Raw genomic sequence first — 26,343 nt, 5'->3', positions numbered from 1 at the left:
GTGGGCAGAACTGAAAAAGCATGTGCGAGCAAGGAGGACTACAAACCTGACTCAGTTACACCAGCTCTGTCAGGAGGAATGGGCCAAAATTCACCCAACTTGTTGTAGGAAGCTTGTGGAAGGCTACCCAAAACGTTTGACCCAAGTTAAACAATTTAAAGGCAATGCTACCAAATACTAATTGAGTGTATGTAAACTTCTGACCCACTGGGAATGTGATGAAAGAAATAAAGGTTGAAATACATCATTCTCTCTTCTATTATTCTGACATTTCACATTCTTAAAATAAAGTGGTGACCCTAACTGACCAAAGACAGGGGATTGTTACTAGGATTAAATGTCAGGAATTGTGAAAAACTGAGTTTAAATGTATTTGGCTAAGGTGTATGTAAACTTCCGACTTCAACTGATATATATATATATATATTTATACTCCGGTCTCTGACATTGGTCGTCTTAATATTTATATATTTCTTAATGACATTCTTTTACTTTTTAGATTAGTGTGTATTGTTGTGTATTGTTAGATATTACTGCACTGATGGAGCTAGAAACACAATCATTTCGCTAAATATGTGTATGCGACCAATACAATTTGATTTGATTTGATTAGGACTGACTACCTTTTCAAACTCAACAAACATTGTTGATGAGCGAACAGACTGCATAACATTAACTTTTAAATGATTGGGTTAATTGTGTGAATATTAATTAAACATTGTACATATTCTCCTATTTCATCTCAATTCAATTGTATCATAACGGAAGAGAACCATAGTGTATGTATACAGAAGAAGCAACATGTATGTTGTAATTTCAAAGACAGATTTAAGAGCAATTGTAATCACAAATCATCTGAACTGCAATCACAAATCATCTGAAACACGAGGTATGTTTCCTCTTGGAAAGGATCACATGAAAACCAAACCGATGAAAGACTGTGGGCGTAAAAGCGTTACCTTGGCGAAAGGCTGTAGAGGTCAAAGGTGAAGTTCCAGTAGCTGGCCAGAGGTGGGGACAAGGGTTTGACGGACATAGTTGGAGTGGTGTGGGCACAGATAGCACAACATGACAGGAAGCAGAAATGAAAGGACAAGTAAATGGAAGGGAAATGTCAGTGTGGGACAGGGAAGTAAAATGATTTGAGAGCAGTGAGATAGAGTGTGCAGGTGGTTGAGGGAGAAAGGAAAACCAACAGACCCCATACCTTGGCGGTTTAACATCAAGTGCGCCAGACCTTGAGGGAGAGAACAGAAAAAAGAATAGGAACAACAGGAAGGTCATAAAAAGGATCGGGAAGAAACAAAAGCATTGTCACAACCGTTGGACTGCAGTTTGTGACAGACATCCTGGGATATGTACGGATGTCAGAGTTCAAATCAAAACTAAAACGGAGGAGGAAATTAAACTAAAAACAGACAAATGCCTCAGTCCCTTCAAGAGGATGAAGGTAGTGAGGACTGATACAAAGAGTGGGAAGAGCGGGGTAAGAAAAAAAGCTTCTAAATTGGTGCAACCCTCTAGGGTAGTTGCTCACACAGAAGCTTTTTTTCTAATGGAACACACAGGCTTACTCTTGAGCAGACAGCTTTCTCACATTAGAATAAGGTTTTTGTCACTTTTACAATAAACATTTTGTTCATATGAAGTTCTCCAATGTTCTCCACTGTAAATCGAAGCGAGCACTGCAAATATATACCTCGAACAATGCATGCGACAGGGACACAAACCAGTCCCTTCAATAGGATGAAGGCAGTGAGGACTGTCTCCTTAACTAGATTCAGCATTACAACATAAGCAGGGCCAGGGAGGGCCATAACAATCAATAACCCAGGGTGTGGGAGGCATAATGTGACAGCTTTAATGTAATCATAGTGCTGCAATTGTTGGCCGAGGGAAGAACACATCATATGCAAAACACATTCATAAAATACAATGTAACTCAACAAACTAGATCTCAGTGAACTGGAACACTCCGATTCTGTGGACATCACAGAATCAATTATATTGTGTAAACAAATGGATCAAAGGCCTTGTGGCTTGCCACTTGAATGTGGGCATTTAGTAATTAAAATGAACCGGAATTGTGTTAGACAAGGAATGTGGCTGATTGAACAAGTCTTTAAATGACCAAAGATAAGCATTTGTATCACACAATTACACCATAAGCATCCACACGCAAGAAATGAAGGGAATTGTTCAAACAGCCTGAACAAAGACCAGGTAGAATTTTTAAAGCGATTTCTTGCAGTCTTTTTTTCACAGTTATATTTTTCAGTGCTTTCACCTTCAGGGTGCTGGAAGTTTCCTTATAAAGAATCTGTATAATGTAGGACATTTTAACACTTTTAGAGATCAAAATGGTAACCATCTCATATATGCTGCATCATCAGTGATGTTCCTCTCCCTGGCATTTTAGCAGTTTTTTTGCGATATAACCTTTTTTCCAACTCAACAAAGCTCATACATTGTCATTTCACGTACAGATTCATCAAAAACAAATAGCATTCCTAACACATTTAGATAAACAGCTATGCCTCAATCGACAACAAAGAAACCGTGAACACAATTGGATTAAACAAAACACAACCTTGTGTATGTGAAGGACTTTTCCACCTGTAACAGACAGACGGTAATCACTCCATCAGCACATACATTGTATTTACTGTGTCGACAGAGACAACAACATTTTTTCAAAAGGGCATTGAGTCTTCCATCACAAATGTGATTCACGGAGCTAGCTGGTTCTCTTTGTGAGAGCTGTGTTGGAGGAAATTGGCAAATTTAACTGGGGAATGAGATGTTATCGATCATCAAATCAGAACACAAGAGATCTTTAGACTATGTCCATGTACCAGTTATTAATGAATAAGGTGTATACACATGTACCGGTATGTTATATACCTCCCGATTCATTGACCTTTCAGAGGGCAGGAGGAAATGAGGTCGACAAAAGGCCTTAGGCTGGAGGTCAGAGATAATATAGGAGAGCTGAGCAGAGCTAGACAGCATCAAAGACACAGAGGTTTGTCACAGCTGAAATATTCTGTTTTTGACTAAGATAAACATCACCAGCTTTATTTTTCCTTTTGAAGTGTCAAACCTGACCGTGGTGGATGCATCTTGTGCATGCCCAATCTGTGTTGGCATAGCAACAGGCTCTCGTGTTTCCCCCCAGTATGACGTTGACCACGATCCCCCTTTCCCCACTCCCCTCCTCCATGCTCCCTTTCCCCACTCCCCTCCTCCATGTTCCCTTTCCCCACTCCCCTCCTCCATGCTCCCTTTCCCCACTCCCCTCTTCCATGTTCCCTTTCCCCACTCCCCTCCTCCATGCTCCCTTTCCCCACTCCCCTCCTCCATGCTCCCTTTCCCCACTCCCCTCCTCCATGCTCCCTTTCCCCACTCCCCTCCTCCATGCTCCCTTTCCCCACTCCCCTCCTCCATGTTCCCTTTCCCCACTCCCCTCCTCCATGTTCCCTTTCCCCACTCCCCTCCTCCCTTTCCCTTTCCCCACTCCACTCCTCCATGCTCCCTTTCCCCACTCCCCTCCTCCATGCTCCCTTTCCCCACTCCCCTGCTCCATGCTCCCTTTCCCCACTCCCCTCCTCCATGCTCCCTTTCCCCACTCCCCTGCTCCATGTTCCCTTTCCCCACTCCCCTCCTCCATGTTCCCTTTCCCCACTCCACTCCTCCATGCTCCCTTTCCCCACTCCCCTCCTCCATGCTCCCTTTCCCCACTCCCCTCCTCCATGTTCCCTTTCCCCACTCCCCTCCTCCATGCTCCCTTTCCCCACTCCCCTCCTCCATGCTCCCTTTCCCACTCCACTCCTCCATGCTCCAATTTCCCCACTCCCGTCCTCCATGCTCCCTTTCCCCACTCCCCTCCTCCATGCTCCTTTTCCCACTCCACTCCTCCATGCTCCAATTTCCCCACTCCCCTCCTCCATGCTCCCTTTCCCACTCCCCTCCTCCATTCTCCCTTTCCCCACTCCCCTCCTCCATGCTCCCTTTCCCACTCCCCTCCTCCATGCTCCCTTTCCCCACTCCCCTCCTCCATGCTCCCTTTCCCACTCCACTCCTCCATGCTCCCTTTCCCCACTCCCCTCCTCCATGCTCCCTTTCCCACTCCACTCCTCCATACTCCCTTTCCCCACTCCCCTCCTCCCTGCTCCCTTTCCCACTCCACTCCTCCATGCTCCAATTTCCCCACTCCCCTCCTCCATGCTCCCTTTCCCCACTCACCTCCTCCATGCTCCCTTTCCCCACTCCCTTCCTCCATGCTCCCTTTCCCCACTCCCCTTCTCCATGCTCCCTTTCCCCAATTCCCTCCTCCATGCTCCCTTTCCCCACTCCCCACCTCCACGCTCCCCACTCCCCTCCCGCATGCTCCCCACTCCCCTCCTCCATGCTCCCCCCCTCCACCCTCCCCACTCCCCTCCTCCATCCTCCCCACTCCCCTCCTCCATGCTCCCCACTCCCCTCCTCCACCCTCCCCACTCCCCTCCTCCATTCTCCCTTTCCCCACTACCCTCCTGCATGCTCCCCACACCCTTCCTCCACACTCCCCTCCTCCACGCTCCCCACCTCCACGCTCCCCTCCACCATGCTCCCCACTCCCTTCCACCACGCTCGCCACTCCCCTCTTCCACACTCCCCACTCCCCTCCTCCACGCTCTCTACTCCCCTCCTCCATGCTCCCCACTCCCCTCCTCCATGCTCCCCACTCCCCTCCCCCATGCTCCCCACTCCCTTCCTTCACGCTCCCCACTCCCCCCCCCCATGCTCCCCACTCCCCTCCACCATGCTCCCCACTCCCCTCCTCCACGCTCCCCCACCTCCACGCTCCCCACTCCCCTTCCTCCATGTGCCCCACTCCCCTTCCTCCATGCGGCCCACTCGCCTTCCTCCACGCTCCCCACTCCATGCTCCCCACTCCCCTTCCTCCACACTCCCCACTCCATGCTCTCCACTCCCCTTCCTCCATGCTCCCCACTCCCCTTCCTCCACGCTCCCCACTCCATGCTCCCCACTTCCTTCCTCCATGCTCCCCACTCCCCTTCCTCCATGCTCCCCACTCCATGCTCCTCACTTCCCTTCCTCCATGCTCCCCACTCCATGCTCCCCACTCCCCTTCCTCCACGCTCCCAACTCCATGCTCTCCACTCCCTTCCTCCATGCTCCCCACTTCCTTCCTCCACGCTCCCCACTCCCCTTCCTCCACGCTCCCCACTCCCCTTCCTCCATGCTCCCCACTCCATGCTCCCCACTCCCTTCTTCCATGTTTCTATTGTCAAGGTCAATTATTCCACCTTCACACTGTCTTTTTTACATTGTTGTAATTAGATGTCTATGAATACATTTACAATAAATCTTTGAAACAATAAAATTACTGCTAAATGCTAAATCTAGTTAACCGCTGTCTCTGCTATGCTCCATAAAACAATCAAAATGAGTGCAAACAAGCTATAAAGGTAATTAAGACAGATTTTTTTTTTTTTTGAAAAAAGGTGTTCTATGCAATAAGTAGATTTTCTTGTGGGTTTAAAAAAATATTGCAATAACATTTCTCTCTCATAATTCTTTCTCCATTACTACTACAGATATATATTTGACATTCAGGTCTGTTTGCAGGTGGGTAGAGAACCTTTGAACAGATTAAAACTTATCTGTGAAACGTGTTGCTGTTGTTTGTTCATTCATTTCTAACCAGTTCTAACGATTCAGTTCATCCATGATTCCAAGAAAAATATGAGTGAACCCATTTCTTTTAAAGGGAAATACGTGTGCCACTGTGTATTTAACGTTGCACTATGCAGAAAATCGCTCCGCCATTTCCTGGTTGCTAAAACTAATAGTTCACTTAGTTTCAGTTTATGTGACAAAATAAGATAGTATAGTGTAGAGAATCATTGTACCACCTAAAGCACTGTGAAATATATGTTCCATAAGCAAAAATATTGTTGTTTCAGCTGGTGTAGAAAATCGAAAGTAAAAGATGCAAAAAACAAAACTTAAGAACAGGAAGCATAGAACATTAGCACATAGAACATATCTACCGCTTCTTAGACTTGCTTTCAAGTAGAATGATAGATCTATAACTCACATTTCTATGTGAATTTGGTCAGGTCACCAAAGAAGTGACATATTGCCACTTTTAAATAATGCTAGTTAACCTCCAACCTAGCAGTCTGATCCAATAACATCCAAGCCCTAAAAATGGGGGGGACTATGTACAAAAAGTGCTGTAATTTCAAAAAAGTTCACCCAGTATGAATGAAAATACACTGAAATTAAAGCTGACAATCTGCACTTTAATAACCTTATAGTTACTGTATCAAATCCAAAGCGCACGAGTGGACTATGAGATGGCCATCTGTGAAATGACCACTAAGATTTTACATTTAATGTGTGAGAATATTCTGAAGAAAAAGGCAAAGCGTAAAGGGTTAGGATTTGTGCTTTTGCTGAGTTTGTTTCTCCATGAAGTTGCAGTGTTTAGAAGGAGAGTATTCTTGAGGGGATTAAACCAAGGACAGTGGTGCTTAGAGCTCCCTGGCCACTAGCAGCAGTAGTAGCAGCTGTGTCCTGTCCTGTCCTCTCGTTTGAAGATGTGTGCTGAGGTTCTCACAGGGTCAGAGTCATTCACACCATCACTCTATCAACTATTAAAATTACCGTATGACATTGTAACATCTCTTAAAAGAAAAGGAACAACAAAAAATAATAATAAAATAAACAACCAACCCACTGGGCACAGAATCACAGATGTCAATTCAATGTCTGTTCCACGATGGTTCAGCGTAATTTCATTGAACTTACGAGGAAAAACTATTGATTCAACCAGTGGGAACCAGGTAATTGAAATAAAGTCATTCTGCAAAATTGTTTCATTTTGTAGATGGTGGTTTGCATAATGCACACACCAACACTACACACAGAGGAAGCAGTGGTTACTGTCTGTTGGTGTTCTACATTCACGTGTGGATTCTCTTATCTCTCTCTCACAGACCCAGTTTTGCTCACAGCACATCAGAGGATGCTGCACTCCACGTCTCCTGTCCTGAAAAGCATGCCCCACCTTGCCCCCCCCCCCCATTCAGGTAGCCCAGGCTCCGTGACAGACTGCAGGCAGATATGGGGGATTCCACAGGCTGACTCCTGGAGACACTCTGGAGTTCCAACCACTTATAATCCAGAGGTTCTCATCACTAACCCACAGTACGAAAGCCCTCGGTGCAGACAAAATAAAAGCATTGAGGTTACTATTTTTAAATGGGGTGTTGTTCGCCGTTTTGTATAGGCAGCCATCTAGGCCCATTGATATGGGACTACAAAGACTTACTGCTGGATGTCACATTGCATTGCCCCGGATAATGCAAAAAGAGGAGATCTAGCTCAACACATCCTTTTTCAAGTGTCATCTTTGTTTTCATGCCTTGTTCACCGGGATGCGACGCAGACTCCATGTCAAAGCTTTAATCATTCTTTCTCTTTGCAGCATGTCATTTAATTTAACAACGCTCGCCTTTTGCTGTGAGCCTGGTCATAGCACCTTGCTCATTACAAGGGGAATTAAGAGTGACTAGAGGCTGGGGTTGAAAGAGGACCCTTCTGTACTGAAGCTTTCTACTCATCATCATCATCATCATCATCCCATGTGGGGCCTGGATATAGCCCTTCACATTACAACCAGCCCCTGCTTACTAATCAACTCTACCAGTCCACTGTTAGACACTGACAGTGCAGTGTTCCATAAGAATACACACAGAATAGTAGGTAAGAATTAGTCAGGGAAACCATTTGGAATAGAATGATAACATGTGTATTCAAGCACATCAACATTCATAGCTACTGTACAGTACGCACAGTGCTGACTGTCAACACTCATTGCGAACTATGTGGATATCGTTGAATTCTGTAAAAATGTAACTGAAAATACCATTCATTCCTTCTGTGCAGTCATTTACAATATACAAATGTACAGAGCAACAGTATTAGATATCAGGTGTGGGTAGCTGGCTGTTCCGGTGAGCAGCAGCAGTGATTTCTAACATGCAGGGGCCCAGCGCACCCAGAGAATGGACCCCTGAGCCTGTTGGATTCTCTGGCACCACTACACCACCAGAGCTCCTCCTAACAGGCCTGGTGGAAGTCTCTCACTGCACGACAACTCAGCTACACTGGGCTTCCCCACCTCCATGTTCAATTCTCATTTACAGTCTGTCTGTTTTGTTGAAGAGCAATTATATTTGTTTTATTGTGATGTGGTTAAACAGACTGCCAATGATCACATTATCAAAGACAAATTGTGTTTTCCTTCTAACAGGGACAAGCAATGCTGGGGGAAATATTTTCATTCTGCAAGCAAAGCATTTCCATTAGTGTGTAATCAGAGTGCCAATCTTTTGACAGTGTGATATACTGCCTTGATGTCAATGGCTTGGTAATCAGCCATCTTAATAGCTGGGTTCTTTTAGATGGTAGCTACAGTTAGCACAAAGCACAGCACTGATCACTGAGATGATGACATCCCTACTGTGTGTGTCTCTCTGTGTGAGTCTGTGCAAGTCTCACAGAGGAAATCACTATGTCAACAAAGCAGCGCAGACCCAATTTCAGACAATTAACTGTTGGGTTAAAGATAGCCGTTTGCTCTTCAATCGTTAATGGACAGCTAAAGCCAAAGTCAGGGCAAGGTTACTGGACATAGATGCCATGAAAAATGGCCCAGGAAAAAGCAGCCTCAAAGTACATTATGCAGCACATCAGAGATATTCTAGAAAGAAGATGATAGTCAAGTAAGTCAAAGTGTGTTGCAGTGCAAACCACCCAAAATAACACTGTAGTTTGTTCACCTCATAATAGCAGAAAAAACGAACAAAAGAAAAATGGTCTTACCTTCTACTGCTTTCTGGATAACTGTATGGAATCAGAGAAGACAGAGAATCATTAGTATTGGTGACTGAAGCACATTCACAATCTATAAATGAAAAAAGAGCAGCACCAAACAGTTAATGCTAATTCTTCTGGGTTTAATTACAACACATACAGTAGAACTCTGTTTTTAAAACACATACAGTAGACCTCTGTTATTAAAACACATACAGTAGGCCTCTAATTACAACACATACAGTAGGCCTCTAATTACAACACATACAGTAGACCTCTAATTACAACACATACAGTAGGCCTCTGTTATTGCAACACATACAGTAGGCCTCTCTAATTACAACACGTACAGTAGGCCTCTAATTACAACACAAACAGTAGGCCTCTAATTACAACACATACAGCAGGCCTCTGTTATTACAACACATATAGTAGAAATCTGTTATTACAACACATACAGTAGACCTCTGTTATTATAACACATACAGTAGACCTCTCTAATTACAACACATACAGTAGGCCTCTCTAATTACAACACATACAGTAGGCCTCTAATTACAACACAAACAGTAGGCCTCTAATTACAACACATACAGCAGGCCTCTGTTATTACAACACATATAGTAGAAATCTGTTATTACAACACATACAGTAGACCTCTGTTATTATAACACATACAGTAGACCTCTCTAATTACAACACATACAGTAGGCCTCTCTAATTAAAACACCTACAGTGGGCCTCTCTAATTACAACACATACAGTAGGCCACTCTAATTACAACACATACAGTAGGACCTCTCTAATTACAACACATACAGTAGGCCACTCTAATTACAACACATACAGTAGGACCTCTCTAATTACAACACATACAGTAGACCTCTCTAATTACAACACGTACAGTAGACCTCTCTAATTACAACACATACAGCAGGCCTCTCTAATTACAACACATACAGTAGACCTCTCTAATTACAACACATACAGTAGACCTCAAATTACAACACATTCAGTAGACCTCTCTAATTACAACACGTACAGCAGGCCTCTCTAATTACAACACATACAGTAGGCCTCTCTAATTACAACACATACAGTAGGCCAGTCTCTAATTACAACACATACAGTAGACCTCTCTAATTACAACACGTACAGCAGGCCTCTCTAATTACAACACATACAGTAGACCTCTCTAATTACAACACGTACAGTAGGCTTCTCTAATTAAAACACCTACAGTGGGCCTCTCTAATTACAACACATACAGTAGACCTCTCTAATTACAACACATACAGTAGGCCACTCTAATTACAACACATACAGTAAGCTTCTCTAATTACAACACATACAGTAGGCCTCTCTAATTACAACACATACAGTAGGCCTCTCTAATTACAACATGTACAGTAGGCCTCTCTAATTACAACAAGTACAGTAGGCCACTCTAATTACAACACATACAGTAGGCCTCTCTAATTACAACACATACAGTAGACCTATCTAATTACAACACGTACAGTAGGCCACTCTAATTACAACACATACAGTAGGCCTCTAATTACAACACATACAGTAGTCCTCTGTTATTACAACACATACAGTAGCCCTCTCTAATTACAACACATACAGAAGGCAACTAATTACAACACATACAGTAGGCCTCTAATTACAACACATACAGCAGGCCTCTGTTATTACAACACATACAGTAGAAATTTGTTATTACAACACATACAGTAGACCTCTGTTATTACAACACATACAGTAGGCCTCTCTAATTACAACTCATACAGTAGGCCTCTCTAATTAAAACACCTACAGTGGGTCTCTCTAATTACAACACATACAGTAGACCTCTCTAATTACAACACCTACAGCGGGCCTCTCTAATTACAACACGTACAGTAGGCCTCTCTAATTACAACACATACAGTAGGCCTCTCTAATTACAACACATACAGTGGGCCTCTCTAATTACAACACATACAGTAGACCTCTCTAAATACAACACATACAGTAGACCTCTCTAATTACAACACATACAGTAGGCCTCTCTAATTACAACACATACAGTAGACCTCCAATTACAACACATACAGTAGACCTCTCTAATTACAACACATACAGTGGGCCTCTCTAATTACAACACATACAGTAGACCTCTCTAATTACAACACATACAGTAGACCTCTGTAATTACAACACATACAGTAGGCCTCTCTAATTACAACACATACAGTAGACCTCTCTAATTACAACACATTCAGTAGACCTCTCTAATTACAACACGTACAGCAGGCCTCTCTAATTACAACACATACAGTAGGCCTCTCTAATTACAACACATACAGTAGGCCTCTCTAATTACAACACATACAGTAGACCTCTCTAATTACAACACGTACAGTAGGCCACTCTAATTAAAACACCTACAGTGGGCCTCTCTAATTACAACACATACAGTAGACCTCTCTAATTACAACACATACAGTAGGCCACTCTAATTACAACACATACAGTAAGCTTCTCTAATTACAACACATACAGTAGGCCTCTCTAATTACAACACATACAGTAGGCCTCTCTAATTACAACACGTACAGTAGGCCTCTCTAATTACAACAAGTACAGTAGGCCACTCTAATTACAACACATACAGTAGGCCTCTCTAATTACAACACGTACAGTAGGCCTCTCTAATTACAACAAGTACAGTAGGCCACTCTAATTACAACACATACAGTAGGCCTCTCTAATTACAACACATACAGTAGACCTCTCTAATTACAACACGTACAGTAGGCCACTCTAATTACAACACATACAGTAGGCCTCTAATTACAACACATACAGTAGGCCTCTGTTATTACAACACATACAGTAGGCCTCTCTAATTACAACACGTACAGTAGCCCTCTCTAATTACAACACATACAGTAGGCAACTAATTACAACACATACAGTAGGCCTCTAATTACAACACATACAGCAGGCCTCTGTTATTACAACACATACAGTAGAAATTTGTTATTACAACACATACAGTAGACCTCTGTTATTACAACACATACAGTAGGCCTCTCTAATTACAACTCATACAGTAGGCCTCTCTAATTAAAACACCTACAGTGGGTCTCTCTAATTACAACACATACAGTAGACCTCTCTAATTACAACACCTACAGCGGGCCTCTCTAATTACAACACATACAGTAGGCCTCTCTAATTACAACACATACAGTAGACCTCTCTAATTACAACACATACAGTGGGTCTCTCTAATTACAACACATACAGTAGACCTCTCTAATTACAACACATACAGTAGACCTCTCTAATTACAACACATACAGTAGGCCTCTCTAATTACAACACATACAGTAGAACTCTCTAATTACAACACATTCAGTAGACCTCTCTAATTACAACACGTACAGCAGGCCTCTCTAATTACAACACATACAGTAGGCCTCTCTAATTACAACACGTACAGTAGGCCTCTCTAATTACAACACATACAGTAGACCTCTCTAATTACAACACGTACAGCAGGCCTCTCTAATTACAACACATACAGTAGACCTCTCTAATTACAACACGTACAGTAGGCCTCTCTAATTACAACACATACAGTAGGCCTCTCTAAATACAACACGTACAGTAGGCCACTCTAATTAAAACACCTACAGTGGGCCTCTCTAATTACAACACATACTGTAGACCTCTAATTACAACACATACAGTAGACCTCTCTAATTACAACACATACAGTAGACCTCTCTAATTACAACACATACAGTAGGCCTCTCTAATTACAACACATACAGTAGACCTCTAATTACAACACATACAGTAGACCTCTCTAATTACAACACATACAGTAGACCTCAAATTACAACACATTCAATAGACCTCTCTAATTATAACACGTACAGCAGGCCTCTCTAATTACAACACATACAGTAGGCCTCTCTAATTACAACACATACAGTAGGCCTCTCTAATTACAACACATACAGTAGACCTCTCTAATTACAAGACGTACAGCAGGCCTCTCTAATTACAACACATACAGTAGACCTCTCTAATTACGACACGTACAGTAGGCCTCTCTAATTACAACACATACAGTAGGCCTCTCTAATTACAACACGTACAGTAGGCCACTCTAATTACAACACATACAGTAGGCCTCTAATTACAACACATACAGTAGGCCTCTGTTATTACAACACATACAGTAGGCCTCTCTAATTACAACACGTACAGTAGCCCTCTCTAATTACAACACATACAGTAGGCCTCTAATTACAACACATACAGTAGGCCTCTAACTACAACACATACAGCAGGCCTCTGTTATTACAACACATACAGTAGAAATCTGTTATTACAACACATACAGTAGACCTCTGTTATTACAACACATACAGTAGGCCTCTCTAATTACAACACATACAGTAGGCCTCTCTAATTAAAACACCTACAGTGGGCCTCTCTAATTACAACACATACAGTAGACCTCTCTAATTACAACACCTACAGCGGGCCTCTCTAATTAAAACACCTACAGTGGGCCTCTCTAATTACAACACATACAGTAGACCTCTCTAATTACAACACGTACAGTAGACCTCTCTAATTACAACACGTACAGTAGGCCTCTCTAATTACAACACGTACAGTAGGCCTCTCTAATTACAACACGTACAGTAGGCCTCTCTAATTACAACACGTACAGTAGGCCTCTCTAATTACAACACGTACAGTAGGCCTCTCTAATTACAACACATACAGTAGGCCACTCTAATTACAACACATACAGCAGGCCTCTCTAATTACAACACATACAGCAGGCCCCTCTAATTACAACACATACAGTAGGCCACTCTAATTACAACACGTACACTAGGCCTCTCTAATTACAACACATACTGTGGGCCTCTCTAATTACAACACATACAGTAAGCCTCTCTAATTACAACACATACAGCAGGCCCCTCTAATTACAACACATACAGTAGGCCACTCTAATTACAACACGTACACTAGGCCTCTCTAATTACAACACATACTGTGGGCCTCTCTAATTACAACACATACAGTAAGCCTCTCTAATTACAACACATACAGTAGGCCACTCTAATTACAACACATACAGTAGGCCTCTAATTACAACACATACAGTAGGCCTCTGTTATTACAACACATACAGTAGGCCTCTCTAATTACAACACGTACAGTAGCCCTCTCTAATTACAACACATACAGTAGGCCTCTAATTACAACACATACAGTAGGCCTCTAACTACAACACATACAGCAGGCCTCTGTTATTACAACACATACAGTAGAAATCTGTTATTACAACACATACAGTAGACCTCTGTTATTACAACACATACAGTAGGCCTCTCTAATTACAACACATACAGTAGGCCTCTCTAATTAAAACACCTACAGTGGGCCTCTCTAATTACAACACATACAGTAGACCTCTCTAATTACAACACCTACAGCGGGCCTCTCTAATTAAAACACCTACAGTGGGCCTCTCTAATTACAACACATACAGTAGACCTCTCTAATTACAACACGTACAGTAGACCTCTCTAATTACAACACGTACAGTAGGCCTCTCTAATTACAACACGTACAGTAGGCCTCTCTAATTACAACACGTACAGTAGGCCTCTCTAATTACAACACGTACAGTAGGCCTCTCTAATTACAACACGTACAGTAGGCCTCTCTAATTACAACACATACAGTAGGCCACTCTAATTACAACACATACAGCAGGCCTCTCTAATTACAACACATACAGCAGGCCCCTCTAATTACAACACATACAGTAGGCCACTCTAATTACAACACGTACACTAGGCCTCTCTAATTACAACACATACTGTGGGCCTCTCTAATTACAACACATACAGTAAGCCTCTCTAATTACAACACATACAGTAGGCCACTCTAATTACAACACATACAACAGGCCTCTCTAATTACAACACCTACAGCAGGCCTCTCTAATTACCACACGTACAGTAGGCCTCTCTAATTACAACACATACAGTAGACCTCTCTAATTACAACACATACAGTAGGCCTCTCTAATTACAACACATACAGTAGACCTCTCTAATTACAACACATACAGTAGACCTCTCTAATTACAACACATACAGTAGACCTCTCTAATTACAATACATACAGTAGGTCTCTCTAATTATAACACGTACAGTAGACCTCTCTAATTACAACACCTACAGTAGACCTCTCTAATTACAACACATACAGTAGACCTCTCTAATTACAACACATACAGTAGACCTCTAATTACAACACATACAGTAGAACTCTCTAATTACAACACATACAGTAGACCTCAAATTACAACACATTCAGTAGACCTCTCTAATTATAACACGTACAGCAGGCCTCTCTAATTACAACACATACAGTAGGCCTCTCTAATTACAACACATACAGTAGGCCTCTCTAATTACAACACATACAGTAGACCTCTCTAATTACAAGACGTACAGCAGGCCTCTCTAATTACAACACATACAGTAGACCTCTCTAATTACGACACGTACAGTAGGCCTCTCTAATTACAACACATACAGTAGGCCTCTCTAATTACAACATGTACAGTAGGCCACTCTAATTAAAACACCTACAGTGGGCCTCTCTAATTACAACACATACAGTAGGCCTCTCTAATTACAACACATACAGTAGGCCTCTCTAATTACAACACGTACAGTAGGCCACTCTAATTAAAACACCTACAGTGGGCCTCTCTAATTACAACACGTACAGTAGGCCTCTCTAATTACAACACATACAGTAGGCCTCTCTAATTAAAACACCTACAATGGGCCTCTCTAATTACAACACATACAGTAGGCCACTCTAATTACAACACGTACACTAGGCCTCTCTAATTACAACACATACTGTGGGCCTCTCTAATTACAACACATACAGTAAGCCTCTCTAATTACAACACATACAGTAGGCCACTCTAATTACAACACATACAACAGGCCTCTCTAATTACAACACCTACAGCAGGCCTCTCTAATTACCACACGTACAGTAGGCCTCTCTAATTACAACACATACAGTAGACCTCTCTAATTACAACACATACAGTAGGCCTCTCTAATTACAACACATACAGTAGACCTCTCTAATTAGAACACATACAGTAGACCTCTCTAATTACAACACATACAGTAGACCTCTCTAATTACAATACATACAGTAGGTCTCTCTAATTATAACACGTACAGTAGACCTCTCTAATTACAACACCTACAGTAGACCTCTCTAATTACAACACATACAGTAGACCTCTCTAATTACAACACATACAGTAGACCTCTAATTACAACACATACAGTAGAACTCTCTAATTACAACACATACAGTAGACCTCAAATTACAACACATTCAGTAGACCTCTCTAATTATAACACGTACAGCAGGCCTCTCTAATTACAACACATACAGTAGGCCTCTCTAATTACAACACATACAGTAGGCCTCTCTAATTACAACACATACAGTAGACCTCTCTAATTACAAGACGTACAGCAGGCCTCTCTAATTACAACACATACAGTAGACCTCTCTAATTACGACACGTACAGTAGGCCTCTCTAATTACAACACATACAGTAGGCCTCTCTAATTACAACATGTACAGTAGGCCACTCTAATTAAAACACCTACAGTGGGCCTCTCTAATTACAACACATACAGTAGGCCTCTCTAATTACAACACATACAGTAGGCCTCTCTAATTACAACACGTACAGTAGGCCACTCTAATTAAAACACCTACAGTGGGCCTCTCTAATTACAACACGTACAGTAGGCCTCTCTAATTACAACACATACAGTAGGCCTCTCTAATTAAAACACCTACAATGGGCCTCTCTAATTACAACACATACAGTAGGCCTCTCTAATTACAACACGTACAGTTGGCCTCTCTAATTACAACACATACAGCAGGCCTCTCTAATTACAACACATACAGTAGACCTATCTAATTACAACACGTACAGTAGGCCTCTCTAATTACAACACATACTGTGGGCCTCTCTAATTACAACACATACAGTAAGCCTCTCTAATTACAACACATACAGTAGGCCACTCTAATTACAACACATACAACAGGCCTCTCTAATTACAACACATACAGCAGGCCTCTCTAATTACAACACGTACAGTAGACCTCTAATTACAACACATACAGTAGACCTCTCTAATTACAACACATACAGTAGGCCTCTCTAATTACAACACATACAGTAGACCTCTCTAATTACAACACATACAGTAGACCTCTCTAATTACAATACATACAGTAGTCTCTCTAATTACAACATGTACAGTAGACCTCTCTAATTACAACACCTACAGTAGACCTCTCTAATTACAACACATACAGTAGACCTCTCTAATTACAACACATACAGTAGGCCTCTCTAATTACAACACATACAGTAGACCTCTAATTACAACACATACAGTAGATCTCTCTAATTACAACACATACAGTAGACCTCAAATTACAACACATTCAGTAGACCTCTCTAATTACAACACATACAGTAGACCTCTCTAATTACAACACATACAGCCGGCCTCTCTAATTACAACACGTACAGTAGACCTCTCTAATTACAACACGTACAACAGGCCTCTCTAATTACAACACGTACAGTAGACCTCTCTAATTACAACACGTACAGTAGGCCTCTCTAATTAAAACACCTACAGTGGGCCTCTCTAATTACAACACATACAGTAGGCCTCTCTAATTACAACACATACAGTAGGCCTCTCTAATTACAATAAGTACAGTAGGCCTCTCTAATTACAACACATACAGTAGGCCTCTCTAATTACAACACATACAGTAGGCCTCTCTAATTACAACACATACAGTAGGCCTCTCTAATTACAACACATACAGTAGGCCTCTCTAATTACAACAAGTACAGTAGGCCTCTCTAATTACAACACATACAGTAGGCCTCTCTAATTACAACACATACAGTAGGCCTCTCTAATTACAACACATACAGTGGGCCTCTCTAATTACAACATGTACAGTAGGCCTCTCTAATTAAAACACCTACAGTGGGCCTCTCTAATTACAACAAGTACAGTAGGCCTCTCTTTTTACAACACATACAGTAGGCCTCTCTAATTACAACACTTACAGTAGGCCACTCTAATTAAAACACCTACAGTGGGCCTCTCTAATTACAACACATACAGTAGGCCTCTCTAATTACAACACGTACAGTAGGCCTCTCTAATTACAACACGTACAGTATGCCTCTCTAATTACAACACGTACAGTAGGCCTCTCTAATTACAACACGTACAGTAGGCCACTCTAATTACAACACATACAGTAGGCCTCTCTAATTACAACACGTACAGTAGGCCACTCTAATTAAAACACCTACAGTGGGCCTCTCTAATTACAACACGTACAGTAGGCCTCTCTAATTACAACACATACAGTAGGCCTCTCTAATTACAACACGTACAGTAGGCCACTCTAATTAAAACACCTACAGTGGGCCTCTCTAATTACAACACGTACAGTAGGCCTCTCTAATTACAACACATACAGTAGGACCTCTCTAATTACAACACGTACAGTAGGCCTCTCTAATTACAACACATACAGTAGATCTCTCTAATTACAACACATACAGTAGGCCACTCTAATTAAAACACCTACAGTGGGCCTCTCTAATTACAACACATACAGTAGGCATCTCTAATTACAACACGTACAGTAGGCCTCTCTAATTACAACACGTACAGTAGGCCTCTCTAATTACAACACGTACAGTAGGCCTCTCGAATTACAACACGTACAGTAGTCCTCTCTAATTACAACACATACAGTAGGCCACTCTAATTACAACACATACAGCAGGCCTCTCTAATTACAACACATACAGCTGGCCCCTCTAATTACAACACATACAGTAGGCCTCTCTAATTACAACATGTACAGTAGACCTCTCTAATTACAACACATACAGTAGACCTCTCTAATTACAACACATACAGTAGACCTCTCTAATTACAACACATACAGTAGGCCTCTCTAATTACAACACATACAGTAGGCCTCTCTAATTACAACACATACAGTAGACCTCTCTAATTATAACACGTACAGCAGGCCTCTCTAATTACAACACATACAGTAGACCTCTCTAATTACAACACGTACAGTAGGCCTCTCTAATTACAACACATAGAGTTGGCCTCTCTAAATACAACACGTACAGTAGGCCACTCTAATTAAAACACCTACAGTGGGCCTCTCTAATTACAACACATACAGTAGGCACTCTAATTACAACACGTACAGTAGGCCTCTCTAATTACAACACGTACAGTAGGCCTCTCTAATTACAACACGTACAGTAGGCCTCTCTAATTACAACACGTACAGTAGACCTCTCTAATTACAACACATACAGTAGGCCACTCTAATTACAACACATACAGCAGGCCTCTCTAATTACAACACATACAGCAGGCCCCTCTAATTACAACACATACAGTAGGACTCTCTAATTACAACACGTACAGTAGGCCTCTCTAATTACAACACATACTGTGGGCCTCTCTAATTACAACACATACAGTAAGCCTCTCTAATTACAACACATACAGTAGGCCACTGTAATTACAACACATACAACAGGCCTCTCTAATTACAACACATACAGCAGGCCTCTCTAATTACAACACGTACAGTAGACCTCTAATTACAACACATACAGTAGACCTCTCTAATTACAACACATACAGTAGGCCTCTCTAATTACAACACATACAGTAGACCTCTCTAATTACAACACATACAGTAGACCTCTCTAATTACAATACATACAGTAGTCTCTCTAATTACAACATGTACAGTAGACCTCTCTAATTACAACACCTACAGTAGACCTCTCTAATTACAACACATACAGTAGACCTCTCTAATTACAACACATACAGTAGGCCTCTCTAATTACAACACATACAGTAGACCTCTAATTACAACACATACAGTAGATCTCTCTAATTACAACACATACAGTAGACCTCAAATTACAACACATTCAGTAGACCTCTCTAATTACAACACATACAGTAGACCTCTCTAATTACAACACATACAGCCGGCCTCTCTAATTACAACAAGTACAGTAGGCCTCTCTAATTACAACACATACAGTAGGCCTCTCTAATTACAACACATACAGTAGGCCTCTCTAATTACAACACATACAGTGGGCCTCTCTAATTACAACATGTACAGTAGGCCTCTCTAATTAAAACACCTACAGTGGGCCTCTCTAATTACAACAAGTACAGTAGGCCTCTCTTTTTACAACACATACAGTAGGCCTCTCTAATTACAACACTTACAGTAGGCCACTCTAATTAAAACACCTACAGTGGGCCTCTCTAATTACAACACATACAGTAGGCCTCTCTAATTACAACACGTACAGTAGGCCTCTCTAATTACAACACGTACAGTAGGCCTCTCTAATTACAACACGTACAGTAGGGCCCTCTAATTACAACACATACAGTAGGCCTCTCTAATTACAACACGTACAGTAGGCCACTCTAATTAAAACACCTACAGTGGGCCTCTCTAATTACAACACGTACAGTAGGCCTCTCTAATTACAACACATACAGTAGGCCTCTCTAATTACAACACGTACAGTAGGCCACTCTAATTAAAACACCTACAGTGGGGCTCTCTAATTACAACACGTACAGTAGGCCTCTCTAATTACAACACATACAGTAGGACCTCTCTAATTACAACACGTACAGTAGGCCTCTCTAATTACAACACATACAGTAGATCTCTCTAATTACAACACATACAGTAGGCCACTCTAATTAAAACACCTACAGTGGGCCTCTCTAATTACAACACATACAGTAGGCATCTCTAATTACAACACGTACAGTAGGCCTCTCTAATTACAACACGTACAGTAGGCCTCTCTAATTACAACACGTACAGTAGGCCTCTCGAATTACAACACGTACAGTAGTCCTCTCTAATTACAACACATACAGTAGGCCACTCTAATTACAACACATACAGCAGGCCTCTCTAATTACAACACATACAGCTGGCCCCTCTAATTACAACACATACAGTAGGCCTCTCTAATTACAACATGTACAGTAGACCTCTCTAATTACAACACATACAGTAGACCTCTCTAATTACAACACATACAGTAGACCTCTCTAATTACAACACATACAGTAGGCCTCTCTAATTACAACACATACAGTAGGCCTCTCTAATTACAACACATACAGTAGACCTCTCTAATTATAACACGTACAGCAGGCCTCTCTAATTACAACACATACAGTAGACCTCTCTAATTACAACACGTACAGTAGGCCTCTCTAATTACAACACATAGAGTTGGCCTCTCTAAATACAACACGTACAGTAGGCCACTCTAATTAAAACACCTACAGTGGGCCTCTCTAATTACAACACATACAGTAGGCACTCTAATTACAACACGTACAGTAGGCCCTCTAATTACAACACGTACAGTAGGCCTCTCTAATTACAACACGTACAGTAGGCCTCTCTAATTACAACACGTACAGTAGACCTCTCTAATTACAACACATACAGTAGGCCACTCTAATTACAACACATACAGCAGGCCTCTCTAATTACAACACATACAGCAGGCACCTCTAATTACAACACATACAGTAGGACTCTCTAATTACAACACGTACAGTAGGCCTCTCTAATTACAACACATACTGTGGGCCTCTCTAATTACAACACATACAGTAAGCCTCTCTAATTACAACACATACAGTAGGCCACTCTAATTACAACACATACAACAGGCCTCTCTAATTACAACACATACAGCAGGCCTCTCTAATTACAACACGTACAGTAGACCTCTAATTACAACACATACAGTAGACCTCTCTAATTACAACACATACAGTAGGCCTCTCTAATTACAACACATACAGTAGACCTCTCTAATTACAACACATACAGTAGACCTCTCTAATTACAATACATACAGTAGTCTCTCTAATTACAACACGTACAGTAGACCTCTCTAATTACAACACCTACAGTAGACCTCTCTAATTACAACACATACAGTAGACCTCTCTAATTACAACACATACAGTAGGCCTCTCTAATTACAACACATACAGTAGACCTCTAATTACAACACATACAGTAGATCTCTCTAATTACAACACATACAGTAGACCTCAAATTACAACACATTCAGTAGACCTCTCTAATTACAACACATACAGTAGGCCTCTCTAATTACAACACATACAGCCGGCCTCTCTAATTACAACACGTACAGTAGACCTCTCTAATTACAACACGTACAGCAGGCCTCTCTAATTACAACACGTACAGTAGGCCTCTCTAATTACAACACGTACAGTAGGCCTCTCTAATTAAAACACCTACAGTGGGCCTCTCTAATTACAACACATACAGTAGGCCTCTCTAATTACAACACATACAGTAGGCTCTCTAATTACAATAAGTACAGTAGGCCTCTCTAATTACAACACATACAGTAGGCCTCTCTAATTACAACACATACAGTAGGCCTCTCTAATTACAACACATACAGTAGGCCTCTCTAATTACAACACATACAGTAGGCCTCTCTAATTACAACACGTACAGTAGGCCTCTCTAATTACAACACATACAGTAGGCCTCTCTAATTACAACACATACAGTAGGCCTCTCTAATTACAACACATACAGTAGGGCCTCTAATTACAACACGTACAGTAGGCCTCTCTAATTACAACAAGTACAGTAGGCCTCTCTAATTACAACACATACAGTAGGCCTCTCTAATTACAACACATACAGTAGGCCTCTCTAATTAAAACACATACAGTAGGCCTCTCTAATTACAACACATACAGTAGGCCTCTCTAATTACAACACGTACAGTAGGCCTCTCTAATTACAACACGTACAGTAGGCCTCTCTAATTACAACACGTACAGTGGGCCTCTCTAATTACAACACGTACAGTAGGCCTCTCTAATTACAACACATACAGTAGACCTCTCTAATTACAACACGTACAGTAGGCCTCTCTAATTACAACACATACAGTAGGCCTCTCTAATTACAACACGTACAGTAGGCCTCTCTAATTAAAACACATACAGTGGGCCTCTCTAATTACAACACATACAGTAGGCCCTCTAATTACAACACCTACAGTAGGCCTCTCTAATTACAACACGTACAGTAGGCCTCTCTAATTACAACACGTACAGTAGGCCTCTCTAATTACAACACGTACAGTAGGCCTCTCTAATTACAACACATACAGTAGGCCACTCTAATTACAACACATACAGCAGGCCTCTCTAATTACAACACATACAGCTGGGCCCCTCTAATTACAACACATACAGTAGGCCTCTCTAATTACAACACGTACAGTAGACCTCTCTAATTACAACACATACAGTAGACCTCTCTAATTACAACACATACAGTAGACCTCTCTAATTACAACACATACAGTAGGCCTCTCTAATTACAACACATACAGTAGGCCTCTCTAATTATAACACGTACAGCAGGCCTCTCTAATTACAACACATACAGTAGACCTCTCTAATTACAACACGTACAGTAGGCCTCTCTAATTACAACACATAGAGTTGGCCTCTCTAAATACAACACGTACAGTAGGCCACTCTAATTAAAACACCTACAGTGGGCCTCTCTAATTACAACACATACAGTAGGCTCTCTAATTACAACACGTACAGTAGGCCTCTCTAATTACAACACGTACAGTAGGCCTCTCTAATTACAACACGTACAGTAGGCCTCTCTAATTACAACACGTACAGTAGACCTCTCTAATTACAACACATACAGTAGGCCACTCTAATTACAACACATACAGCAGGCCTCTCTAATTACAACACATACAGCAGGCCCCTCTAATTACAACACATACAGTAGGACTCTCTAATTACAACACGTACAGTAGGCCTCTCTAATTACAACACATACTGTGGGCCTCTCTAATTACAACACATACAGTAAGCCTCTCTAATTACAACACATACAGTAGGCCACTCTAATTACAACACATACAACAGGCCTCTCTAATTACAACACCTACAGCAGGCCTCTCTAATTACAACACGTACAGTAGACCTCTCTAATTACAACACATACAGTAGACCTCTCAAATTACAACACATACAGTAGGCCTCTCTAATTACAACACATACAGTAGACCTCTCTAATTACCACACATACAGTAGACCTCTCTAATTACAACACATACAGTAGACCTCTCTAATTACAATACATACAGTAGGTCTCTCTAATTATAACACGTACAGTAGACCTCTCTAATTACAACACCTACAGTAGACCTCTCTAATTACAACACATACAGTAGACCTCTCTAATTACAACACATACAGTAGGCCTCTCTAATTACAACACATACTGTAGACCTCTATATACAACACATACAGTAGACCTCTCTAATTACAACACATACAGTAGACCTCTCTAATTACAACACATACAGTAGGCCTCTCTAATTACAACACATACAGTAGACCTCTAATTACAACACATACAGTAGACCTCTCTAATTACAACACATACAGTAGACCTCAAATTACAACACATTCAGTAGACCTCTCTAATTATAACACGTACAGCAGGCCTCTCTAATTACAACACATACAGTAGGCCTCTCTAATTACAACACGTACAGTAGGCCACTCTAATTACAACACATACAGTAGGCCTCTAATTACAACACATACAGTAGGCCTCTGTTATTACAACACATACAGTAGGCCTCTCTAATTACAACACATACAGTAGCCCTCTCTAATTACAACACATACAGTAGGCCTCTAATTACAACACATACAGTAGGCCTCTAATTACAACACATACAGCAGGCTTCTGTTATTACAACACATACAGTAGAAATCTGTTATTACAACACATACAGTAGACCTCTGTTATTACAACACATACAGTAGGCCTCTCTAATTACAACACATACAGTAGACCTCTCTAATTAAAACACCTACAGTGGGCCTCTCTAATTACAACACATACAGTAGACCTCTCTAATTACAACACCTACAGCGGGCCTCTCTAATTAAAACACCTACAGTGGGCCTCTCTAATTACAACACATACAGTAGACCTCTCTAATTACAACACGTACAGTAGGCCTCTCTAATTACAACACATAGAGTTGGCCTCTCTAAATACAACACGTACAGTAGGCCACTCTAATTAAAACACCTACAGTGGGCCTCTCTAATTACAACACATACAGTAGGCTCTCTAATTACAACACGTACAGTAGGCCTCTCTAATTACAACACGTACAGTAGGCCTCTCTAATTACAACACGTACAGTAGACCTCTCTAATTACAACACGTACAGTAGACCTCTCTAATTACAACACATACAGTAGGCCACTCTAATTACAACACATACAGCAGGCCTCTCTAATTACAACACATACAGCAGGCCCCTCTAATTACAACACATACAGTAGGCCTCTCTAATTACAACACGTACAGTAGGCCTCTCTAATTACAACACATACTGTGGGCCTCTCTAATTACAACACATACAGTAAGCCTCTCTAATTACAACACATACAGTAGGCCACTCTAATTACAACACATACAACAGGCCTCTCTAATTACAACACCTACAGCAGGCCTCTCTAATTACAACACGTACAGTAGACCTCTCTAATTACAACACATACAGTAGACCACTCAAATTACAACACATACAGTAGGCCTCTCTAATTACAACACATACAGTAGACCTCTCTAATTACCACACATACAGTAGACCTCTCTAATTACAATACATACAGTAGGTCTCTCTAATTATAACACGTACAGTAGACCTCTCTAATTACAACACCTACAGTAGACCTCTCTAATTACAACACATACAGTAGACCTCTCTAATTACAACACATACAGTAGGCCTCTCTAATTACAACACATACTGTAGACCTCTATATACAACACATACAGTAGACCTCTCTAATTACAACACATACAGTAGACCTCTCTAATTACAACACATACAGTAGGCCTCTCTAATTACAACACATACAGTAGACCTCTAATTACAACACATACAGTAGACCTCTCTAATTACAACACATACAGTAGACCTCAAATTACAACACATTCAGTAGACCTCTCTAATTATAACACGTACAGCAGGCCTCTCTAATTACAACACATACAGTAGGCCTCTCTAATTACAACACGTA

General features: G+C 41.3%; 1 protein-coding gene across 4 annotated transcripts in view; it reads right to left on the bottom strand.

Moving 5' to 3' along the window:
• nrxn2a (neurexin 2a) overlaps positions 1–26,343 on the bottom strand; it is a 402,746-nt gene that overhangs the window by 293,340 nt on the left and 83,063 nt on the right. For all 4 annotated transcript variants that reach the window (XM_045690105.1, XM_045690104.1, XM_045690106.1 and 1 more), the window contains exon 3: positions 8,902–8,922. In XM_045690105.1, coding sequence (XP_045546061.1) covers positions 8,902–8,922 — 21 coding nt within the window. The remainder of the gene's footprint in view (positions 1–8,901; positions 8,923–26,343) is intronic.

This window comes from Salmo salar, chromosome ssa11, assembly GCF_905237065.1.
Source record: "Salmo salar chromosome ssa11, Ssal_v3.1, whole genome shotgun sequence".
In the NCBI taxonomy this organism is placed as follows: Eukaryota; Metazoa; Chordata; class Actinopteri; order Salmoniformes; family Salmonidae; genus Salmo; species Salmo salar.
This window is presented reverse-complemented; position numbering and strand designations above follow the sequence as displayed.